The sequence below is a fragment of the Passer domesticus genome, chromosome 10 (assembly GCF_036417665.1).
Source record: "Passer domesticus isolate bPasDom1 chromosome 10, bPasDom1.hap1, whole genome shotgun sequence".
In the NCBI taxonomy this organism is placed as follows: domain Eukaryota; kingdom Metazoa; phylum Chordata; class Aves; order Passeriformes; family Passeridae; genus Passer; species Passer domesticus.
In genome coordinates this window covers 34,394,726-34,412,788 of record NC_087483.1, presented here as the reverse complement: position 1 = coordinate 34,412,788, position 18,063 = coordinate 34,394,726, and the positions used below count along the sequence as shown (strand labels likewise).

Below are 18,063 nucleotides of genomic sequence, written 5' to 3'. Positions count from 1 at the left end.
CCACATGTGTTTCTTCTGTACAGGGTTTTCCTCCTTTTTTGCAATACATATAGCTGTATATATTTTTTAGATTTAGGAGCTTCCCTGCAACACCATGTTTTGGGGCAGTTTGGACTCAATGCCACCCCCCTTTTTAAAAATGTATTACTTTTTTTTTTTATTATTTTGAGATTCCCATATTGTGAATGGGCACTACAACTTTACCACCTTGACTTTCAGGTTTAATAGGAGTGGGAAATGTTTGGTTTCCATGTGGGTTGGAATGTCTTTCCAGCCCTGCTTTTGTGTTACTGTATTTGTTTTAATATTTTACATGATTCCATGTCCCCCCTCCCTTTCCATGCAGTTAGATACCAACACTCCATTTGTTTCTAAGTGACTGAGCTTTCCTGCACCTGGAAACAAATTGTCACTGTGCTTCAACCCCATCCAGCAGCTACCTGCCACACAGCCACTCACTCACCCCCCAACCCCAGCAGGCAGAGAAGCCTTGTGCTTTGAAATAAGAGCAATTTATTAATCAAAACAAAATGAATTATACTATAACTATTAACTGTAATGAGAATCAGTTGCCCACCAAGAAACAAAGGCATTCCCATGGATCACTCAACACAGTATCTGATGATACCTAGGCTTAGCTGGATGCTTATAATTTTTAACGACATTTATTTATCCATTTCTTAACCTTCAGTGAAATTAGGGGAGAAAACTTCATTTATCTGCTATTTTCATGTCCCATATTTGGCCACAAGGGTAAAATACACAGCACGAAATTGCTGAAAACAAACCTTTGCAAGAGAAAGTCCTGAGCACTCGGTTGAAAACTTCTCAGCTAGCTGAAAAGTTGGTCTGAAGTAAATACCCATTGCAGCCTTCCACGGTTGTGGAAGCATCTCTGGCAAAGAATGATGAAAGTGGTAATTTTACTTTGCATCGTGACTTCATTTGAAAGGGTAAGGGAGGGAGAGCGGGTGTTAGCCGGTGGTTAAGCAGTGTGAGTTCAGGGGCTGAAAACGCTGTCACCCCGGTTTCTTGCACGGCTCTGGAGGCACAAGGGCCGCGCCCCGAGGGCGCTGAGCGGCCTGTCCTGCCCCGTGCGGGCGCGGCGGGCCCCGCAGCCCGGCCGTGCCGATGTGTCCCGAGGCGGAGGCTGCTGCCGGCGCTGGGAGGGGCCCCGGGCGTTCTCGGGTTCTGCGGGGAATCGAAAGCGAAAGCGGCGGGAGCGGAGCCCTCGGGCGGCCATGGAGGGGCAGCGGCCGTGCTCCTTCCCGCTGCTGGTGCGAGGGGACTGGGGCCCCGCCGAGCCGCCGGCCGCGCTCAGGAAGAAGCTGCTCTGCTACTTCCAGAGCCAGAAGCGCTCGGGCGGCGGCGAGTGCGAGCTGCGGACCGGGAGCGGGAGCGGGAGCGGGGCCGGGCACATCCTCGTCTGCTTCGCCCGCCCCGAGGGTGAGCGGCCGGGCCGGGCGGATCGGGGGGGCTGATGGCGATGCCCGCGGGCAGACCCCCCTGACCGGTGCCTGCTCTGTTGGCAGTGAGGGAGCGGGTGCTGAGCCGGCCGGAACACGAGCTCGTGTGGGGGTCCGGAGAGCGGCTGTCGCTGCAGGTCACCGCGCTGCCCGCGGACGGCGGCCCCGCGCAGGTGAGGCGGGCGCGGGTCCGGGTCCGGGCGGGGGAGCTGCTCTGTTGGGTGACCGCTCTCCTCTCGATCCCTTGCAGGAGCCGGGACCGGCCGGCGGGACCCAGACTCCAGGCGGGACCCAGACTCCAGGTGGGAGCTGCGGCAGGAGCGGCGGGGGGTCCGGGGCTGGCGAGGCACCGGCCCGGGGAGCCCTGCGGGGAGCGGGCGCGGGGAAGCAGCGCAGCCGCTGCTCGGCCGAACGGCGCTGTAGCGCTCTGATTCTTCTGCCCAGCGCTCCCGTTCACTTCCCCAACCCCAAACACGATGGAGTTCCTGTGGTGCAGTCTCCGAGCCACATCCCAGGCACCGGACAGACCTACCGATTGTCACGTCTAACACACACACACTGCAGAGTCAATACACGCACAGCTGCTCAATGCACATCTGGCTAATACACAGGACTAATCAATACACACACGGCCAATACCTAGCTAATCAATGTGTGACTAGCAGTACACACAGAAGTAATCAATATACACAGGGCTAATGCACACGCAGCTCGCTGAGCTCTGCTTTCAAAGCACCTGCTTGTGCATAGAGGAGTGATTGTGCAGGTGAGGGCTGAGGGCACAGGCTGCAAAAGCAGCTTGGTCAATCATACCATTGTCCTTTGTTTTCTAATGTAGCTGCATTTCCTCTTGTTCTAAACTAGGAAGTTGAGCAGTCACGCTGCGTCAAACACATCCTGGTAGAGGCTCTTCCAGAGGTCTCAGTTTTCAAAGGCACTTCCTCCCAAGGGCTGATGTCCTCAGCACTTCTTACGTTCAGTGCAGCTTTTTGTGTGATGCGAGTGCTGTAGTGCATGGCAGGACCTGCTCATGCTGGTTTGTGCAGCAGGACTGTGCTGACATTATGCCCAAGGCTTCTTGAGCTCAACATTTGGTTTAAAAATAGAGGAGTCTGTGATTCTGACAGTGTCAAATTAAACTTAATTCAAGCTGTGTTAGCTCCTGGGTGTACATTAATGTGTCCGTTTTCTTCTTGAAGTACCCAGCAACTGAGAAACCCTTGTCATTTCTCTCTAGTTAATGAACCCCAGGTGTCTCTTCCCGTCTGCCGGAATAAGGGAACTCCTGTGTGTACTCCGCAGAAGAAGACGGGTAAGTGTGTCACTTTACTGGTGGTGACTATTGTATTCTTGCTCCTTTGGTTTTCTGGACCTTTCTGCTGCAGCAGTGCCCTGGTCACCCTCGTGGCTTGTATTGTTTGTCTAATGTAGTGTAAGAATTGTGATCCCAGGCTAAAAGAAATAAATATATTTTTTCCTTTCTGAGTCTCTTTAGAGCCCCCACTTCACTCTGTACCTACCTCAGTCAGTTCCTTAGGGGACAGCAGTGGATGCTGGCCTTTGTTCTGGCTCAGGCTGTCCCTACCCAGGCCTTCCCAGCTGCTGCCAGCCCTGCTGGGGCAGCCCTGTGCCAGAGCATCGGGCGCTGTGTACCCCAGGTACACCTGAGCAGCCGTGGCACCCAGCAGGTATAGACCCCAGGTGACCCACAGCAATGTCTGAACTGTGAATGGGGAGCACTGGTTTCCCTCATTGCGTGTTTGTGAAAAAGCTTTTGTGTCTTTTACTTCTGCTGTCCTTGCCTGGTGATGAGCTGAAGCATTTCCTCCCTACGTGTTGGTACAGCAACTCGTGATGTGCTTAACTTGTTTGGGATTCTTATCCTGTTCTTTTCCCTGACCCTGAGTGTGATCTGAACAAAAAGTGGTGTGAAAGCTTAGAAGGTGGGGAGGTTGGTTTTCTTCTTAACTTTTGCCTAAGGCATTATGGTGTGATCTTTTATTTCAGAATCATGTGAGAAATTGGAAGCAGAGAAAGTAACCTCTGGGAATTCTGCTGTAGTAGTAACCACTGTCCTTGGGGAGGAAATAGGAGATGAGCTTTTGGAAATGTACTTTGAAAGTAAAAGGAGATCTGGTGGGGGGCCCATTGAGTCCTATGTCAAAAAGGATGACCAAGCAATCATCACCTTTCAGGATGAGCGAGGTATGTTATGGGTGTTACACTGCTTAAACTCCCTTTTAAAAATAGGCCTTTGCTGGTGCAGGATCTCTCTGTGGGCATTGCTCCAGGCAGAAATGGTATATTATTGCTATTGTTTAAGATGCTACTCTGCTGTGACATCTCCATTTTTCTGTGGAACTAGATGCCCAAGAAGTTTTGCAAAGAAAGCATCACTTGAATAAAATTGATCTGGTTGTGAAGCCGTGGCAAGTGGCAGCTTCCCAGGAGTCGTGCCAAGTGGAGAGCTCTGAAGGATCCCTGCTTCCCACTGCAGTTGTGCTGGAAAATGTGAAGGACACAACCAGAGATTGCATGTTAATTTTGCTGGTAGAGAATGTCAGTGGCTTGTCAGAGGAGGATGGTGACTTCAGTGTGGAAATGATACCTGAGTTATGTGCTGCTGTAGTTACTTTTACTGGAAATACTGGTAAGAAGGAGTCAGAGTTGAAGCTCTTTTTATTAGCTACATGTTTGTATGCATGTGTGTGAGTGAGATTAAGCTGGAAGTATTATCTTTCGTATTTTTAAGGTTTGATCTGATAGCATGTCCTTTTAAAGGAGGGTTTACTTTACTAGAGTTAATGCCATAACCTTTATCTGTGAGGTGGAGAGGCCAGTGCAAGTCAGAAAGAGAGCTAGCTCTGGTTTGGGTAGTAAACACAACAGGTAGGACTAAAAGCAAACTACAGCTTAAAACAAGCAGTGAAGGATGTACTTGGTCTGCGAACAGATCGATGGTAAAAGCTGTCCTTGCCAAAAACTGCAGAGAAGGTATAGGTTTTTCTGCCTTAGAAATTATTTGTCTCTCAAGTCATGCTCCAGTCCTAAATTTTTGGTGTGGCCTTTAGGAAATAAGTGGATCTTTAAGCAACTTAATTTTTTTTCCCCTTGAGAGATGGAAAAATGATTTGACTGTCTTTTATTGTGAGAATAACAGGGGGGAAATAGCCAAAATGTATTATAAAATTGAGAGAATGTATTATAAAATTGAGAGAATTTGAATTGTTAACTTGTGTCTTATTAGTTGTGTATGAAGCCATGAACCTGATGTTGTTTTCTGCTGGAGCTAAAGACACCCAGTGATAGTCTGTAGGAAAACTGGTGGCAAATTCTGGTTGCAGTCATTGTAGTCAACAATTGTGAGCAACCATGAGGGGAATACTAAGTGACAGATACTATGTGGAAAGAAGTAGCTTTGTGGGCAGCTCTGGACTGATTTTGTAATTCAGAGCTTTGATCAGTGTACACAGTGATAGTTTGCTAACAGCGTGGTAAAAAAACAAGCTCCGAGTTTGATCTTTTCTTTTTCTTCTCCTTTCTCTTTCTAGATGTAGAGGAATTTGCTAAAAAGCTGAATCAAAACCAGAGAGCAAGGGAACAAAACATTACTGCACGGTGCCTTGAGCAAACAAAAAGTGTTAGGGCTGAAAATATACCACCCAACACCTCCTGTCACTATATAACCATCTACTTTGAAAATGAGAAGTACGGCGGTGCGCAGACGGTGGATGTTCAACTGCTGCCTGATGAAGATGCAGCTATCATTACATTTGGTAGCCAAAAAGGTAATGCAGAAATGCAGAGCCATTATTTCTTTGGGAACCTCTCATTTAAAGACCAAAATGTGCATTTTCTTGAGAAATGCCTCATTTGCCCTTGTGAAATGACAGACGTGGTGCTTTGCCCACAGGTCTCATGCTAACTGGACCAGCTGGACATAAGGCATAGAATTGTTTCACTTTCTAGACAGTTTATTTCACCTAGGCCTTGATCCTTACAGAGTTCAGGTTGCAGTTTGAGTTCCATGGAGAGTGCACAGCCCCGTGGGCACAGGGGACTTCCCCCCAAAACCTGCCATCTTGGCCACCAGCCATGGCAGCATGCCCAGTGTGGCTCATCTCAGGACAATTTCTTGGGCAGCTTTTTGGCTGGAGAGCAGGTGCTGTGGGTTGTCCAGTCAGTGGCAGAAAGATGAGTGACTGTGAAAAGCGTAGGACAAGGGAGAAGCTGGAGGCATTGCAGTGAAGGGGAGGATTGAAGAGGAGTTGAAGGAAAGAGATGGTCTTTTGGGAGAACAGAGGAGCTGTGGTTTGAACTGCTGAGTAATAGCCCAGACAACTGTGGAGCTGGGCACTTCAAGTACAGCATATAAGAGAAGTGGGGGCAGAGATTATGCACACCTCCTCCCAGAGGTGGATGCTGTTGTGCTTGACTGTCTCTCTTCAACTTAGTTTCTGGCATTTAAAATGAATAATTATTCAAAAATCTGGAATTATTTATATTTGGGAAGTGGAGGAAATCGATCTAAAAATGTTCTTAAAAAACCATTATTATATAGAAAATACAGTTTAAAACCCCCCAAATAATGAAAAAAAAACCCCAAAAGAGAAGATCTTAAGTGCTGACATTAATAACTTGGGGGGTTGTTTGTTTGTTTTAGATGTAACAAATATCCTGGCAAAGAAGCATTCACTCAACAAAACACCAATCTTTGTCTATCCTTACTACACCTCACTGGAAACAGCTCTATATGGAAAGGAAGGGCCGCAGATAAAGAAACCAGATCCAGTTACATTGCCTCTGGATCCCTATATCTGGAATTATTTGCAAGGAAATAGGAGGTTAATTGAGGCAATAAATCATGAAATGGCAAAGTGTAATTGTGTGCCAGAGTGGCCTGACACCCTCTGTGCAGATCCAACAGTTACTTTGCATCCTTCAGCTATTTTTTCTGAGCGGAAGAGATCAGTATCTAGATTGGTCAAGGCATGGAAAAAAGAAGTTTCCACAGCATTTTCACACACTATATCAAAATATGAAGTAATTCAATGTCAAGTAAGCACCGAGGTGTGGGAAGCCATTAGGAACAGCTTTCCCCGTGATGAAGTTCTGATGATCCCAAATATTTCCAGGGATTTACATGTTCTAGTAGGTGAAAAAGAAGTTGTGAAGAAGGTTGAACAAGAACTGAAGCTTCTGATCGAAAAGGTCACCAGAGAAATTGAAAGAGAAAAGCAAAGAACTGAACTGAAAGTCAAGGCAGTGAATCCAGGGGAATATGGAATTTTACGGATTACTGGTCTGGAAGAAAAATTTCGTACAGAGTTCCCAGACCTACAAATAACTTATGATAATTTGCAGAAGAGCATTAGCCTATCTGGAGTGCCTGAAGAAGTTTACAAAGTAAAAGGAGAAATACTTGATCATGTATACAAAATGGCAAAGAAAAAAATTAACATCCACCCTTGCATTTTTCAGTTTTTAGAGCATATTGATAATGAAACCCTGTCACAGAGCCTGTTTATATCAAAACAAATTAATGTTTTTTACGAGCTTGGTGCAGGAGAGATCATCCTGAAAGGGAATGCTCCTGAAGATCTCCTAAAAGCAGAGGAAGAAATAAAGAGAGAACTGGACCACAAAAGTATTGCTGTGGAGGATGAGTCAGTCCTCCAGAAGGAGGAATGGCAGATGCTGGCCAAGGAAAACTGTTGTAATGGAGCTGTAGCAGTCACTCAGGCAGAGAGTCAGATTGTGATTGCTGGTCTTTCTGAAGCTGTAGCAAAAGCCTTTGAGGAATTTTCCAACTTTATAGATGAAAACACAGAGGTGCAAAAGGTCATTGAAGGAAAGCCGATGGCACTCATAAAGTTTTTTGAGAAAGAGAAGGTCAGTGATTGGGCTGCCTTATCAAAAATAGGTGTGAAAGTTGACTTTAGCAGACAGAAAAACTGTGAAGTTATATTGTTGAGTGGGCCGAAGACAAAAGTGCTGGAGGGCGTCAGCTTAGTTGAGCGAATTCTGTCCGGCCTGCATTTTAAGCGCGTGATGATTGACTTGCCAGGAGCCAAGGCATATATAAAAGAGCAAGCACACCTTTTGGCCCCCCATATAAAAGAAGTGTTCAAGTGTTTAGTCCTACTGGAAGAGCAGCCAGAAGAACAGCTGAAAGATCAGAAACAATCTAATGGAGGCAAGCTCCATATGGAGGTGACCATGGGTGAAACTGTGGTAGCGCTTTATGAAGCTGACTTGTGCACTCATCCTGTTGATGTTGTGGTGAATGCATCTAATGAAGACCTAAACCACATTGGTGGCCTGGCTGATGCACTGTCAAGGGCAGCTGGGCCAGCACTGCAGGAGGAGTGTGATGAGCTGGTGAGGAAGGTGGGGAATTTGGAGCCTGGTGACGCGGTGATGACGCGCGCCGGGAAACTGCCCTGCAAGAACGTCATTCACGCTGTCGGGCCCAGGTGGAGCAGGGAGAGATCAGAAATGTGTGTGAACTTGTTGAAGAAGACAGTGAAAATTTGTTTACAACTAGCTGAAAGACACAAGCATCATTCCATAGCTCTGCCTGCTATAAGTGGAGGGATTTTTGGCTTCCCAATGGAACTGTGTACTTATTCCATTGTATCCTCCATCAAGGAGACCTTGGAAGAGTCCAAGGGGAACAGCAGCTTGAAGGAGGTTCATCTTGTGGGTTTTGCACAGGATAGCATTCAGGGTTTCAGCAAGGCATTTAGAGAAGTGTTTCCAGAGTTTTCAGCTTCCTACAGGCCACTGCATCATGTCAGTTCAGTTCCTCGACCTAGGCAGAAGAGAACTTCTAAGCGAATGAAGAACTTCCCGTTCATAACAACTCAGGAGGGCCTTCACATCATCCTGCAGACAGGAAGCATTGAAGATGCTACAGTAAGTGTTCTAAATTACCTTCTTTTGAAATAAAAAGTGGGTTCTTTTGTGTCTTTTTTTAAAACTAACAAACACGAAACCGATGTCATTAGTGAACACTGGCATGAAACATGCAGTTATTGCACTTCCTGTGGAGAACCAGTGATTTTGATAATTGATTTCTGGTTGCCTCCTGCACTGAATTTCTGTTAGCTGCCTGATAGATACTTTACTGGGATTGCCAGTACTGGAAGCAGCTCCATCCAGGACCCTTCTGCAAAATCTCTGAGGAGTGGATGTCTCCCACAGCTTGTGCATGCAGCTCCTCCAGTTGGCCAGGGCAGAATATATGTTAAAATGTATATGGGGCCCTTCCTGAGGAGCTAAATACAGGGTTTGACACAATGTTCAGTGCCCTTTGTATTTCTCTCATTCATAAGTTACTGCTTTTCTCACTTCTTTCTCCTTTGATTACCCCAAGTCTTGTTTGTCTTCAGCATCTGCTTTTCCCTCTAAAGCAGCCATGCATGGGAGGCCCTGCCTACCTCAGTGAGCTCAGATTTTGGTCTCTGAGCTTCTCTTTGAGAACAAACTTGCACAAATGTTTTTCAAATAGAGGCAGAATGAATAAACAAGGAATGCAGAACTGTCATTCTAATTAGGCTGAATTTAATTTCATTGTTAACTCAGTTTTGTGTTTCTTTGGGCAGACTCATAATATTAGAATTGAGCATAATTTCTGATTTATTCCAAAACTTTGTTCTCTCTGGTTGTTGTCCCAAAAATTTACCTTGTAGACCATCAGGCAGGCTGTATTTGATTATCCAATGCAAAATTTAAATTTGATATTTACAAACTAGAGTTTTTGCTTGTGTGTTTTTCAGACATCCATTGTTGTTGTCAGTGTTGGCAAAGATCTCCAGCTTGACAAAGGGCCACTTGGTAAAGCCTTGCTAAGCAAGGCAGGGCCAATGCTTCAGACAGGCTTGGACAAAGAAGGTGGAGGAAGAGTACCTGAGGAAGGATCTGTGTTGAAAACTAAAGGTTACAATCTGGCTTGCAGTGTTGTGCTTCATGCTGTGGTGCCTGCGTGGTCCCAGAAAAACACACCTGCAAAGGTAAAAGGGTCTTTATTTGCCTGAATTTTTTCTGGGATTTGTAGTGTGTTTAATGCCAGTTTTTCTCTGAAATGAGAGACAGTGTCATAGAAGATAAGAGAGTTTGACTCACTGTTTTTTAACTGTGGGCTGATCCCATGTTGACTAATAAATTCCTTGTGAATTCCTTGTGTATGGAATTAATTGTATTTTTGTATGAAGAGATAGCTGAAAGGGAAAGTATTACATTGCACATACTGGGAAAAAAATACCTCTAGTAACTGAGAAAATAATTGTGCTTTACAGGTCTTGGGTGACATAATCACAAAATGCCTGGAGATTGCTGAAGAACTGTCCTTGAAATCAATTACTTTTCCAGCAATTGGGACAGGGAATTTAGAATTCCCAAGATCTGTTGTTGCTAAATTATTGTTTGACAAAGTGTTTGAATTCAGCAGTGAAAACAGAGTGAATTCTCTAGAAGAAGTTCACTTCCTGTTGCACACAAAAGACACAGCTAATATTCAGGTGAGTTACTGTGGTTTCCTCTCTCTGTTATATTATGGTGTATCTGAGTCTGTCTCATACTTGGCTATCTGATGATATTCAAAGAATCTGCGAGGTACTTGTTTTTATAATAAAGAAAAAGTTTGCTGACAGTCTCTCTCATCTGCACTGAAAGTTGTCTTTTTGGTTCTACATCCCATGGTCACCTAAGTATCAAGTACATTCCTGCTCTCTTCCTATCCTTTCTGTTTCCTGGGAATAAGTACAATACAAATATTTTGTAATACATACAAAAGTGTAATTACTCTTTATCTCATGAACTCACCTAATTCTTCAGTCTGTAGGTCAGAGAAGTTTGCTGTAACTACTGCTTCAGTGCCTGCATCCTTGGCAAACAGGTGTGCTTTTAATGGAGTGCTGGTGTCATTTTAGGGGGAATCTTTGTGCTAGGATTGCTGTGCTGGTAAACTTCTCCAGTAGAGACATATAAGTATTGTCCATCACCCTCTCTTCAGTGTCCCTTCAGCATAAATTTTCTATATCCACTCTCAAGTTACTCATTTCACACTGAAAGAGAGCAGTCACACTGTGAATTGATGTCCAGATAAATGTTTCTGCATCTGTTGCCTTTTGTACTTTGTGCAGGAGCTTTCAATACATTTTGAAAGGCTAAATGTGAAGGCTGCTGTGTCAAAGCCTGAGCTGTTGTGCACAGAGAAAGGTGTCAGTCCCTGTAAGAGCTGAGCTAGTGTGAGCTGCTCACTGGCTGTAAGGATGCCTTCTGCTGCTGTGTCCCTGTGGAATGGTAACTGGGCTTTGGCTCAGTTATTTGTGGTTTTGTGTTGCTCACACTGAACAGCCTTGCTCTCTGAGAGCAACATCTGCCAGGACTTGCCATCAGGATTGTGGCAGATGATGTTCTTTCTAAATTAGTTCTTTCTAAATGCTTTTTAGCTTCACTTTTCAAACCTTTGTTTCTACTGTGTGAAGACTTCTGCAGGGGTTGATTGTAATTTCCTTCTCTAGGAATTTTCAGATGAACTCGAAAACAGGTCTGTAGCTGTTAAAGGGCAGAAGCCTTCTCCAAATGATTCTAGCCAAAGCACAGGTAAGGTTTATTCACAGAAGCTGTGTGCCTACTGTTTTTTTAAAAATTATTTTCTTCAAGTATTCCAGGGAATGCATTCATTATGGATATTTAGGTACTTGCTTGGTGAGCATGTCATTCCCAAAATCTGAGTTGCTGCTGTAAATGCCATATTTTCAGGTTGAGTGTCTGTTATGTCTGAAATAGTGTTAGAGATGCTAAGAAAAATAGTGTTCCTGTGATTCTGCATCTGGATAGCAGCCCTCAAAATTGGAACAGTAGAAGCCATAAGATGTCAAGGGCATAAGCAGTGCTTTTTCTTTTATTGCTGCAGCAGTAGATTAAACTGTGAACAAGGCAGTGTCTTCCTCTGTCCTGGGAAGGCAAGTTGGATCCTGGGTATGTGTGTTGAAGTGGTCTCTTTGAAATATTCTTAAATCTTTTATGTGTTCAGGTGAATAGCAAAACCAAACTGGAATGTCTTTGGTATTATCCATCTTAATGGAACTGCAGCCTGCAGAAAAATGAGTTACATGTCGAAAACTTAATAATGATTTTACAAGTAACACATGGGTAAAAAGTTCCACCTTTTCAAGAAGTAGAAAACCTGCCTGGAAACTCTGTGAGACACAGGAAAAAGGGAGTGAGACTTGGAAAGTTTGCTGCTTTCTTGCATTGGTAAAATATGACTAAGTAGTGTCTGCATAACAGGTGTGCAGCAAAACACATTTTCCCTGCCATCCTGCCATGACAGAGATGATGGGAATGAGTGCAGGTTGAGTACAGACTCCTGTGAGAAGGAATGATTTTCAGTTAGCATGGCAGGCAATCCTTTCCACAGGCTGAGTCTGTAGCCACACTGTGGTCTCTGTAGGCATTGTACCCAATCACTCCTTTCTGCTCAGGGTCTGTATTTCTTTCCTTGCAGCTTTTTCTGCTGTCCCTTCAACCTCAGCCCAAAACGTGCCTGAAATGACAATTGGCTCAGTCGTGTTCCAGGTGGCAGAAGGTGATATTACCAAGGAAGAGGGAGATGCCATTGTAAACATAACAAACCCAACCTTCAGCCTCAAAACAGGTATTTTAATTGATATTACGTGTGAAAAAGTATGTGTGCTTGGAAGGGCTGGGAAAGAAGAGGAGCAAGTATTTTTCTTCAATGCTTTAAACCCTTTTATTTGTTTCACAGTGTAGTTTCTGTTTTGCTTCTTAGGGTACAAAAGGTCAATGAGGACACCAATGAGGAAGTGTCTGAACTTTATTCACTTGTTTATCTATGTTACAGGACGGCATGTTTAAGACTCCCTTGCAGAAAGGGAAACTAAAAATCTTTTTATAGAACACCTCTCAGACTAAAGGAGGAGACAAATGTCCATGAGGTTTTGACCTTAGTGAAACTTTTTAGGTACTCAAAACATCAATTTGAATTGAAAAGCATATAAAGCTAAAATTTTGGCTACAGTGTTTTGAATTTATAATCTGTAATGTTATCAGAATTGAGACATTTTAGATGTGATACATACAGTTCTGCCTCAGATGGGACTTTAACAGCAGTAACAGTGGATCCATGTGTCTCTTGTCATTTAAGGTGTCTCCAGAGCAATTCTGAATGGTGCTGGAAAAGCAGTTGAAGATGAATGTGGTGTATTAGGTATGGTACAACATTTCTAACCTTTCCAAAGGTGTTAATGCATGGCAGGGAATCTCTTGGAATAGTTTCTCAGTACTGACTACTGCAGTTCCATCTGTTACACACTGTGTTACAGCAACTAGTTAATGTGATATTTGTAAAATGTCTACTGAGGGAAGGAAAAGAAAGATCTTCAGGAGGAGACAGCTTCTAAGTGTACATAAAGATCCAAATATATTGTTATTGTTGTCCTCTTATTCCAATGAAGATTTCTTTGATAAAAACAGAGCCATGAGCAAGGGGTGATGCTGGCAAAAATGTTAATAGAGAAACCATTTGTAGGCCAAATACTGCTGTTGGACAGCAACTGTAATGAAAGAGGAGTAAAGATGGACGAGTATGTGGTTTAAAACACCAGAAAATAAGGGAAGTGGGAAAATACGCAGGTGTGGAAGTCAGCTAGGAGGACCCACCAAAGGAAAAGAACTGTGAGGAAGAGATCTGAGGTAAACAAACTGTTCTTGCACAGGCCAAGAGGGCTAGGTGGCCTGCAGGTAGATGGCATATTTGTGTGTGTGTGTAGACAGAGTCCCAGTCTGCACAAAGTTCTCCAAGTTTACTGAGGAAACCTGACAAATAAGGGCACACGCTAAATTTATTTGCCAAAGGAGGCAAATATTTTATAAAAATAGACTGACTTCTTGTGCCTTGGAAGAGAAAATTGAGTGAAGGCGTTGCTCACTTTATGGGAGGAGACACAAAGCTTATCCTGGGGCATATTTCTCACCATTTCTTATTTCCTGATGAGGACTAGTACACATCTATATTGGGGATTATTTTTGATTATTTTTTCCTACTTATTTTTCAGCCCAGCAAACTGACAAGAACTATATCATCACCGAAGCAGGAAACCTGCCATGCAAAAAAATAATGCACTTTGTTTACCAAAATGATATCAGGTCCCTGGTTTCCCAGGTGCTCCAGGAGTGTGACCTGCGGCAGTACACCTCTGTCGCCTTGCCAGCAGTTGGAACAGGTCTGTGTCTCCCTTTTCTGAAAAGGGTTCAGTCCTTGTGATTCAGCTGCTCTCAGGGCTCAAGTGATGAGTTTGATTTATCTGGAGAGGTTATTATTTGGTGAAACTGTATTTGGAAATATGCAGTCTTTAAAAATGTTATTAGAGGCTTAGGGAAGTTAGAAAGCTTCACTCCTTACAGTGATCTAGTACCTCAAGAACATGAGTTTTCTAAAGCCAGCACTTCCTTGCTAACAGGGATTTAAAGGCATGTCTGTGCTTGCTGAAGAACCTGCAGCCTGGTAGATGAGGGCAGCTGATCAGAGAGTAGCCAGGGACCTACTTCTCCATTGCTGAAATCAGCAGGTGATGGAACTCTGGCCAGCAGCTGCACAAGTAGGATTGATACAAACATCAAAAAGCCCAGATTGGCCCTTTTTCTCCTCTTGTTCTTGAGAATCCAGAACTGCACCCCATGCACGTGGGAACCTCTTGTATGAATAAAACTAGGCTTGCATTTTGAGCAAGGAATGGACTACTGGGTCACTGAGCAGCAGGCTTGTGGCTTGTTAATTACCCAAGCCATATCATCTACATCGTAACCTGATGGTTGCCAAGCCAACAAAAGGAAACTTCCATTTTTCCCTTACTGGAGAGGTGGCCCCCCACTTTCTTTTCCTGATAAATAGAAACCTTTCTTGATTGCCAGCCTGACATTATTCTCAACCTGTTTATGATCCGGGTGATTGTGTGGGTATGTTCATAGCTCTTCTTTTAAAGATGTTTTAATCACCTGTAACAGTTATTTACACTTTCTAGAGCAAAATATCTGCAACTTTTTTCAGGAGAGGCACGCCGCAATCCAGCTGAGGTTGCTGACAACATAATAGATGCAGTAACAGACTTTGCAAAAAGGAATTCTGATACATCTGTGAAAACCATTAAAGTTGTCATCTTTCAGCCACATCTGATGAGTGTGTTCCAAGCAAGCATGCAGAAAAGAGAACGGTCTACTGCAACACGAATCAAATCATTTGTTTCCAAGGCATATCATATGGGTAAATGTAAGTAGATGTCACTTAAATACAGGTTATAGATCAATCTGTTTAGCACCAGCTAAAAAATATTAATGTTAATGACAATGTTTATGTATTTCAATGTAGCACTCTGGAGCTCTGAGAAACATTCCCCAAAGGAAAAAACCAAAGTGGCTTTGGAAAAGAAAATTGACCTGGCTGTTGTGCAGATCTGTGGTGAAAATAAAAAAGAAGTGGAAGAAGCCGAAAAGTGGCTGAGAAGTGCAATTTCAAGAGAACAATCTCATACAGAAATTGTAGATGAAACTATCTCTCATTTCGATGAAGAAGACTGTGAAGAACTGGATGACCTGGAAAAGAAATTAAAAATTTGTCTTAATTTGAAGAGTACCTCTGTTGAAATTTCAGGGATTGCAAAAGATGTCTGCCTGGCTTCTTTAGCTGTTCATAAAATGATCCTCAAGATAAAAGCTGCTAAAGAGACCCAGGCAAAACTTCTACAAAATTCAGTTGAATGGAAATACAGTGAAAAGGGTTCCTATGTACCCTTCAACAGCCTCACAAATGTGGAGCTGGAAAACGCTTACATGAGAAAGCAGAAAACTCTGGAAGTCATCATTGATGAGCGAATATACACAGTGGATATGGAAAGTAGGACTGCTGTGGATGCCCAAGAAAGACAGATATCCATCGTACGTATTGACAAATCTGAAGGTAAGAAAAAGCATCTTGACAGTCTGATGTTCCCATGAGACAACCTGATTGCATCCAGTAAGAGAATGGTGAGAATATTTAAAATACATGTTAGGAGCTTTGTGGAGGTGCTTTTCTGGAGAATGTAGAAAGGAACTGAATTGGGAAATAAAAGAAGTTTGCAGCTATTTAAAATATTTTGAGAAAAGAGTAATGTGTTCTGATGTTCTTAGCAGGCTTGCTAGCAATAATGTTCTTGTAGCAAATGTTGTGCTGGATCTCAGCTCACCTCTGTTCTTGAGCCATTCCCTCTTCCATTTACTGCTGGTCCTTTACAATACAAGAAGATCCTTCTTTCCAAGTCATCCATAAGCAAGATGTGTGGACTTCTAGAAGGATTTGTAGCGGGTCATGTTTAATTTTAGGCAGGGGATTTGGGTGAATATGATTGATCTGTGATTGAATATGAGTGTTTCTTCTGCAGATCAAAAGTCAACAGTGCTCCCTCCAACGTGGGACCCTATGGAAAATGAGCAAACCAAAATAGTGGAAATAAAACCAGACTCAAAAGAGTATAAAGATGTGGAACAAAGGTTTCTGCAGACCTGTCAGTTATACAGAATTGAAAAGGTAAAAGCAAGTCATCATTTCTAAGCATAAATAACTTAATGGCAAGTGATGAAGGATACTGATAATAGAAAAAGAAATTCCCCTGAGATTTCTAAAGCTGGGACGAGTCTTTCTGGCTGTCGTTAACTTCATTCAGCTTTAATGAGTTTAATGTTGCAGTTGAGGTATTTGGAGTAACTCAAGCAGTCACTTCTTCAGCTCCAGGGGAGAGTGCTCTTCCTTGGAATGATTTTTGCTGTAGCAGAGCATGTGTTTTGCCCATGTAAGCCACGTGTGCTGTGCAGGCCCAGCAGGCATCTACAGCCTGGAAACCTGTGAAAAGCTCCTGTATTGTTTCCTAGGAAGTGTTTGTCTCATGGTTTGGGCTGGGTTCTGCTATCTGCCATGCCAAAGTTTGGAAGGATTTGACTAACTTATTTAATCATATGTATATTTGAGCTAGGAGGGGAATCTTGGAAGCAGATTGAATGACTGATAGGCTGATTTTTTTTCATGACAGCAACCTACCCATTTTCTTTCTTTTTTTCTGTCTTACTTTCAAATTTCACAGATTGAAAGGGTACAGAACCAATATTTATGGAAAAACTACCAAATAAAAAAGTGTGAAATAGATAAAAAAAATGTCAACAGAAATAATGAGAGGCTTCTGTTTCATGGGACGAGTCGGGAGTCATTAATCTTAATTAACAAACATGGATTTAACCGGAGCTATGCTGGAATGCACGGTAATGTAACTTTCAAAACAACTCTTGTTTTCCTGTGTAGGGCTAGGACTAATTTGCCATGCCATGTATAGTCCTACCTTGTATTCAAAATTATTTATTCTGTTGTATCTCCCTATTGCAAATAAAAAGCAGAGTTGTCCAGAGATTCACAGGCTCTGAAGGTGGCAGATTAGGAGCTGCTGCTACTGAAACACTCACAAACCTTTGCTTTTCTGACTACAGCTGCACACTTTGGAAACGGAACGTACTTTGCTGTTAATGCCATCTATTCTGCCAACGACCAGTACTCTAGACCAGATGTGAATGGGAAGAAGTACATGTACTTGGCCCGAGTCCTTGTTGGAGAATATTCTCTGGGGACAAAAGGATCTATTACTCCAGCACAAAAAAGTGCTAGCAACTCTGTAGATCTGTATGATAGTTCAACTGATAACATGAGCCAGCCAACCATGTTCATAATTTTTAATGACATTCAAGCATACCCAGAATACCTTATCACTTTCACTAAGTGAGTATTTTGATTGCAGCCACAACTGCATGTCTTTCAGCCTTTATATAGGATGGAAACATCTGCAGCAAAACACACAGCAAAAATAATGAAGAATTGTGTCAAATTAAATTCTTACTTGATTTAAGCAATCTGGCAATTTCTGATCCCCCTGAAGCTTGTTTACACTTGAGCAGCCGAATGTATTAAGACTTGAGCACAATATTTTACTGCTATCCTCTTTTAGATTACGTAGTGAGCCTTTGTACTGTATCAGCCACACAGCCTTAGGGCCTTCCTAATTGCTCGTGGGGCATTGGAAGGGATAATGCATCCTTGGACTGTTCAGTGTTGCATTTCTGATGCCTTCTTACTCTCTGTGACAATCTCATAACAAGTTATGTTAGAGCAATTTTCAATAAATGAACCAGTTGTACTAAATGGCTTGTGTTTGTCTAAATCTCTTTGAACATTTAGCATTGGTTTTTAACCAGTAAACATCAATGAACTTGACATTACAGATATGGAATGGCTTGTTTTTAAATACAATACCCTGCTGCTTTGCAGCACCCCCAGCTTTGAAAAGCCCTTGGCTCCTCTGAATGTACTGGGTTTGACTTACTTGGTTGTTGTAATTAATAAAAAAAAAACTTCCAATGCTTTCTTTACATAGTTAGGTTACTGTTACAGTTTTACTGTGGGTACTGTAGGGTAACTGTGGCCAAGGGATACCTTTTCTTGGGAAGGCATGTGAACACGAATATGCAAGTCAAGTATCTCAGTAGAGCTGTA

At 43.1% G+C, this 18,063-nt stretch overlaps 1 protein-coding gene across 1 annotated transcript; it reads left to right on the top strand.

The window, feature by feature from the left end:
- The first annotated feature begins 1,216 nt into the window (after positions 1–1,216).
- LOC135309157 (protein mono-ADP-ribosyltransferase PARP14-like) lies at positions 1,217–17,712 on the top strand. Its single transcript, XM_064435106.1, has 19 exons — positions 1,217–1,446; positions 1,533–1,639; positions 1,717–1,768; positions 2,704–2,778; positions 3,474–3,671; positions 3,832–4,116; positions 5,018–5,254; positions 6,130–8,384; positions 9,248–9,481; positions 9,767–9,988; positions 10,994–11,075; positions 11,983–12,132; positions 12,643–12,705; positions 13,553–13,720; positions 14,545–14,763; positions 14,863–15,450; positions 15,914–16,059; positions 16,610–16,784; positions 17,007–17,712. Exons 1-19 carry the CDS (start codon positions 1,242–1,244, stop codon positions 17,294–17,296), a joined length of 5,751 nt encoding a protein of 1,916 aa, XP_064291176.1. The 5' UTR covers positions 1,217–1,241; the 3' UTR covers positions 17,297–17,712.
- The last annotated feature ends 351 nt before the right edge of the window (positions 17,713–18,063 follow it).

What these genes read in the sequence shown, in the direction of transcription:
- LOC135309157 (XM_064435106.1), top strand. Translation starts at nt 1,242, where the DNA reads ATGGAGGGGCAGCGGCCGTGCTCCTTCCCGCTGCTGGTGCGAGGGGAC. An exon ending in TACTTTTACTGGAAATACTG is followed by an intron (nt 4,117 to 5,017) that starts GTAAGAAGGAGT and finishes TTCTCTTTCTAG; the next exon opens with ATGTAGAGGAATTTGCTAAA. An exon ending in AAGACACAGCTAATATTCAG is followed by an intron (nt 9,989 to 10,993) that starts GTGAGTTACTGT and finishes TTCCTTCTCTAG; the next exon opens with GAATTTTCAGATGAACTCGA.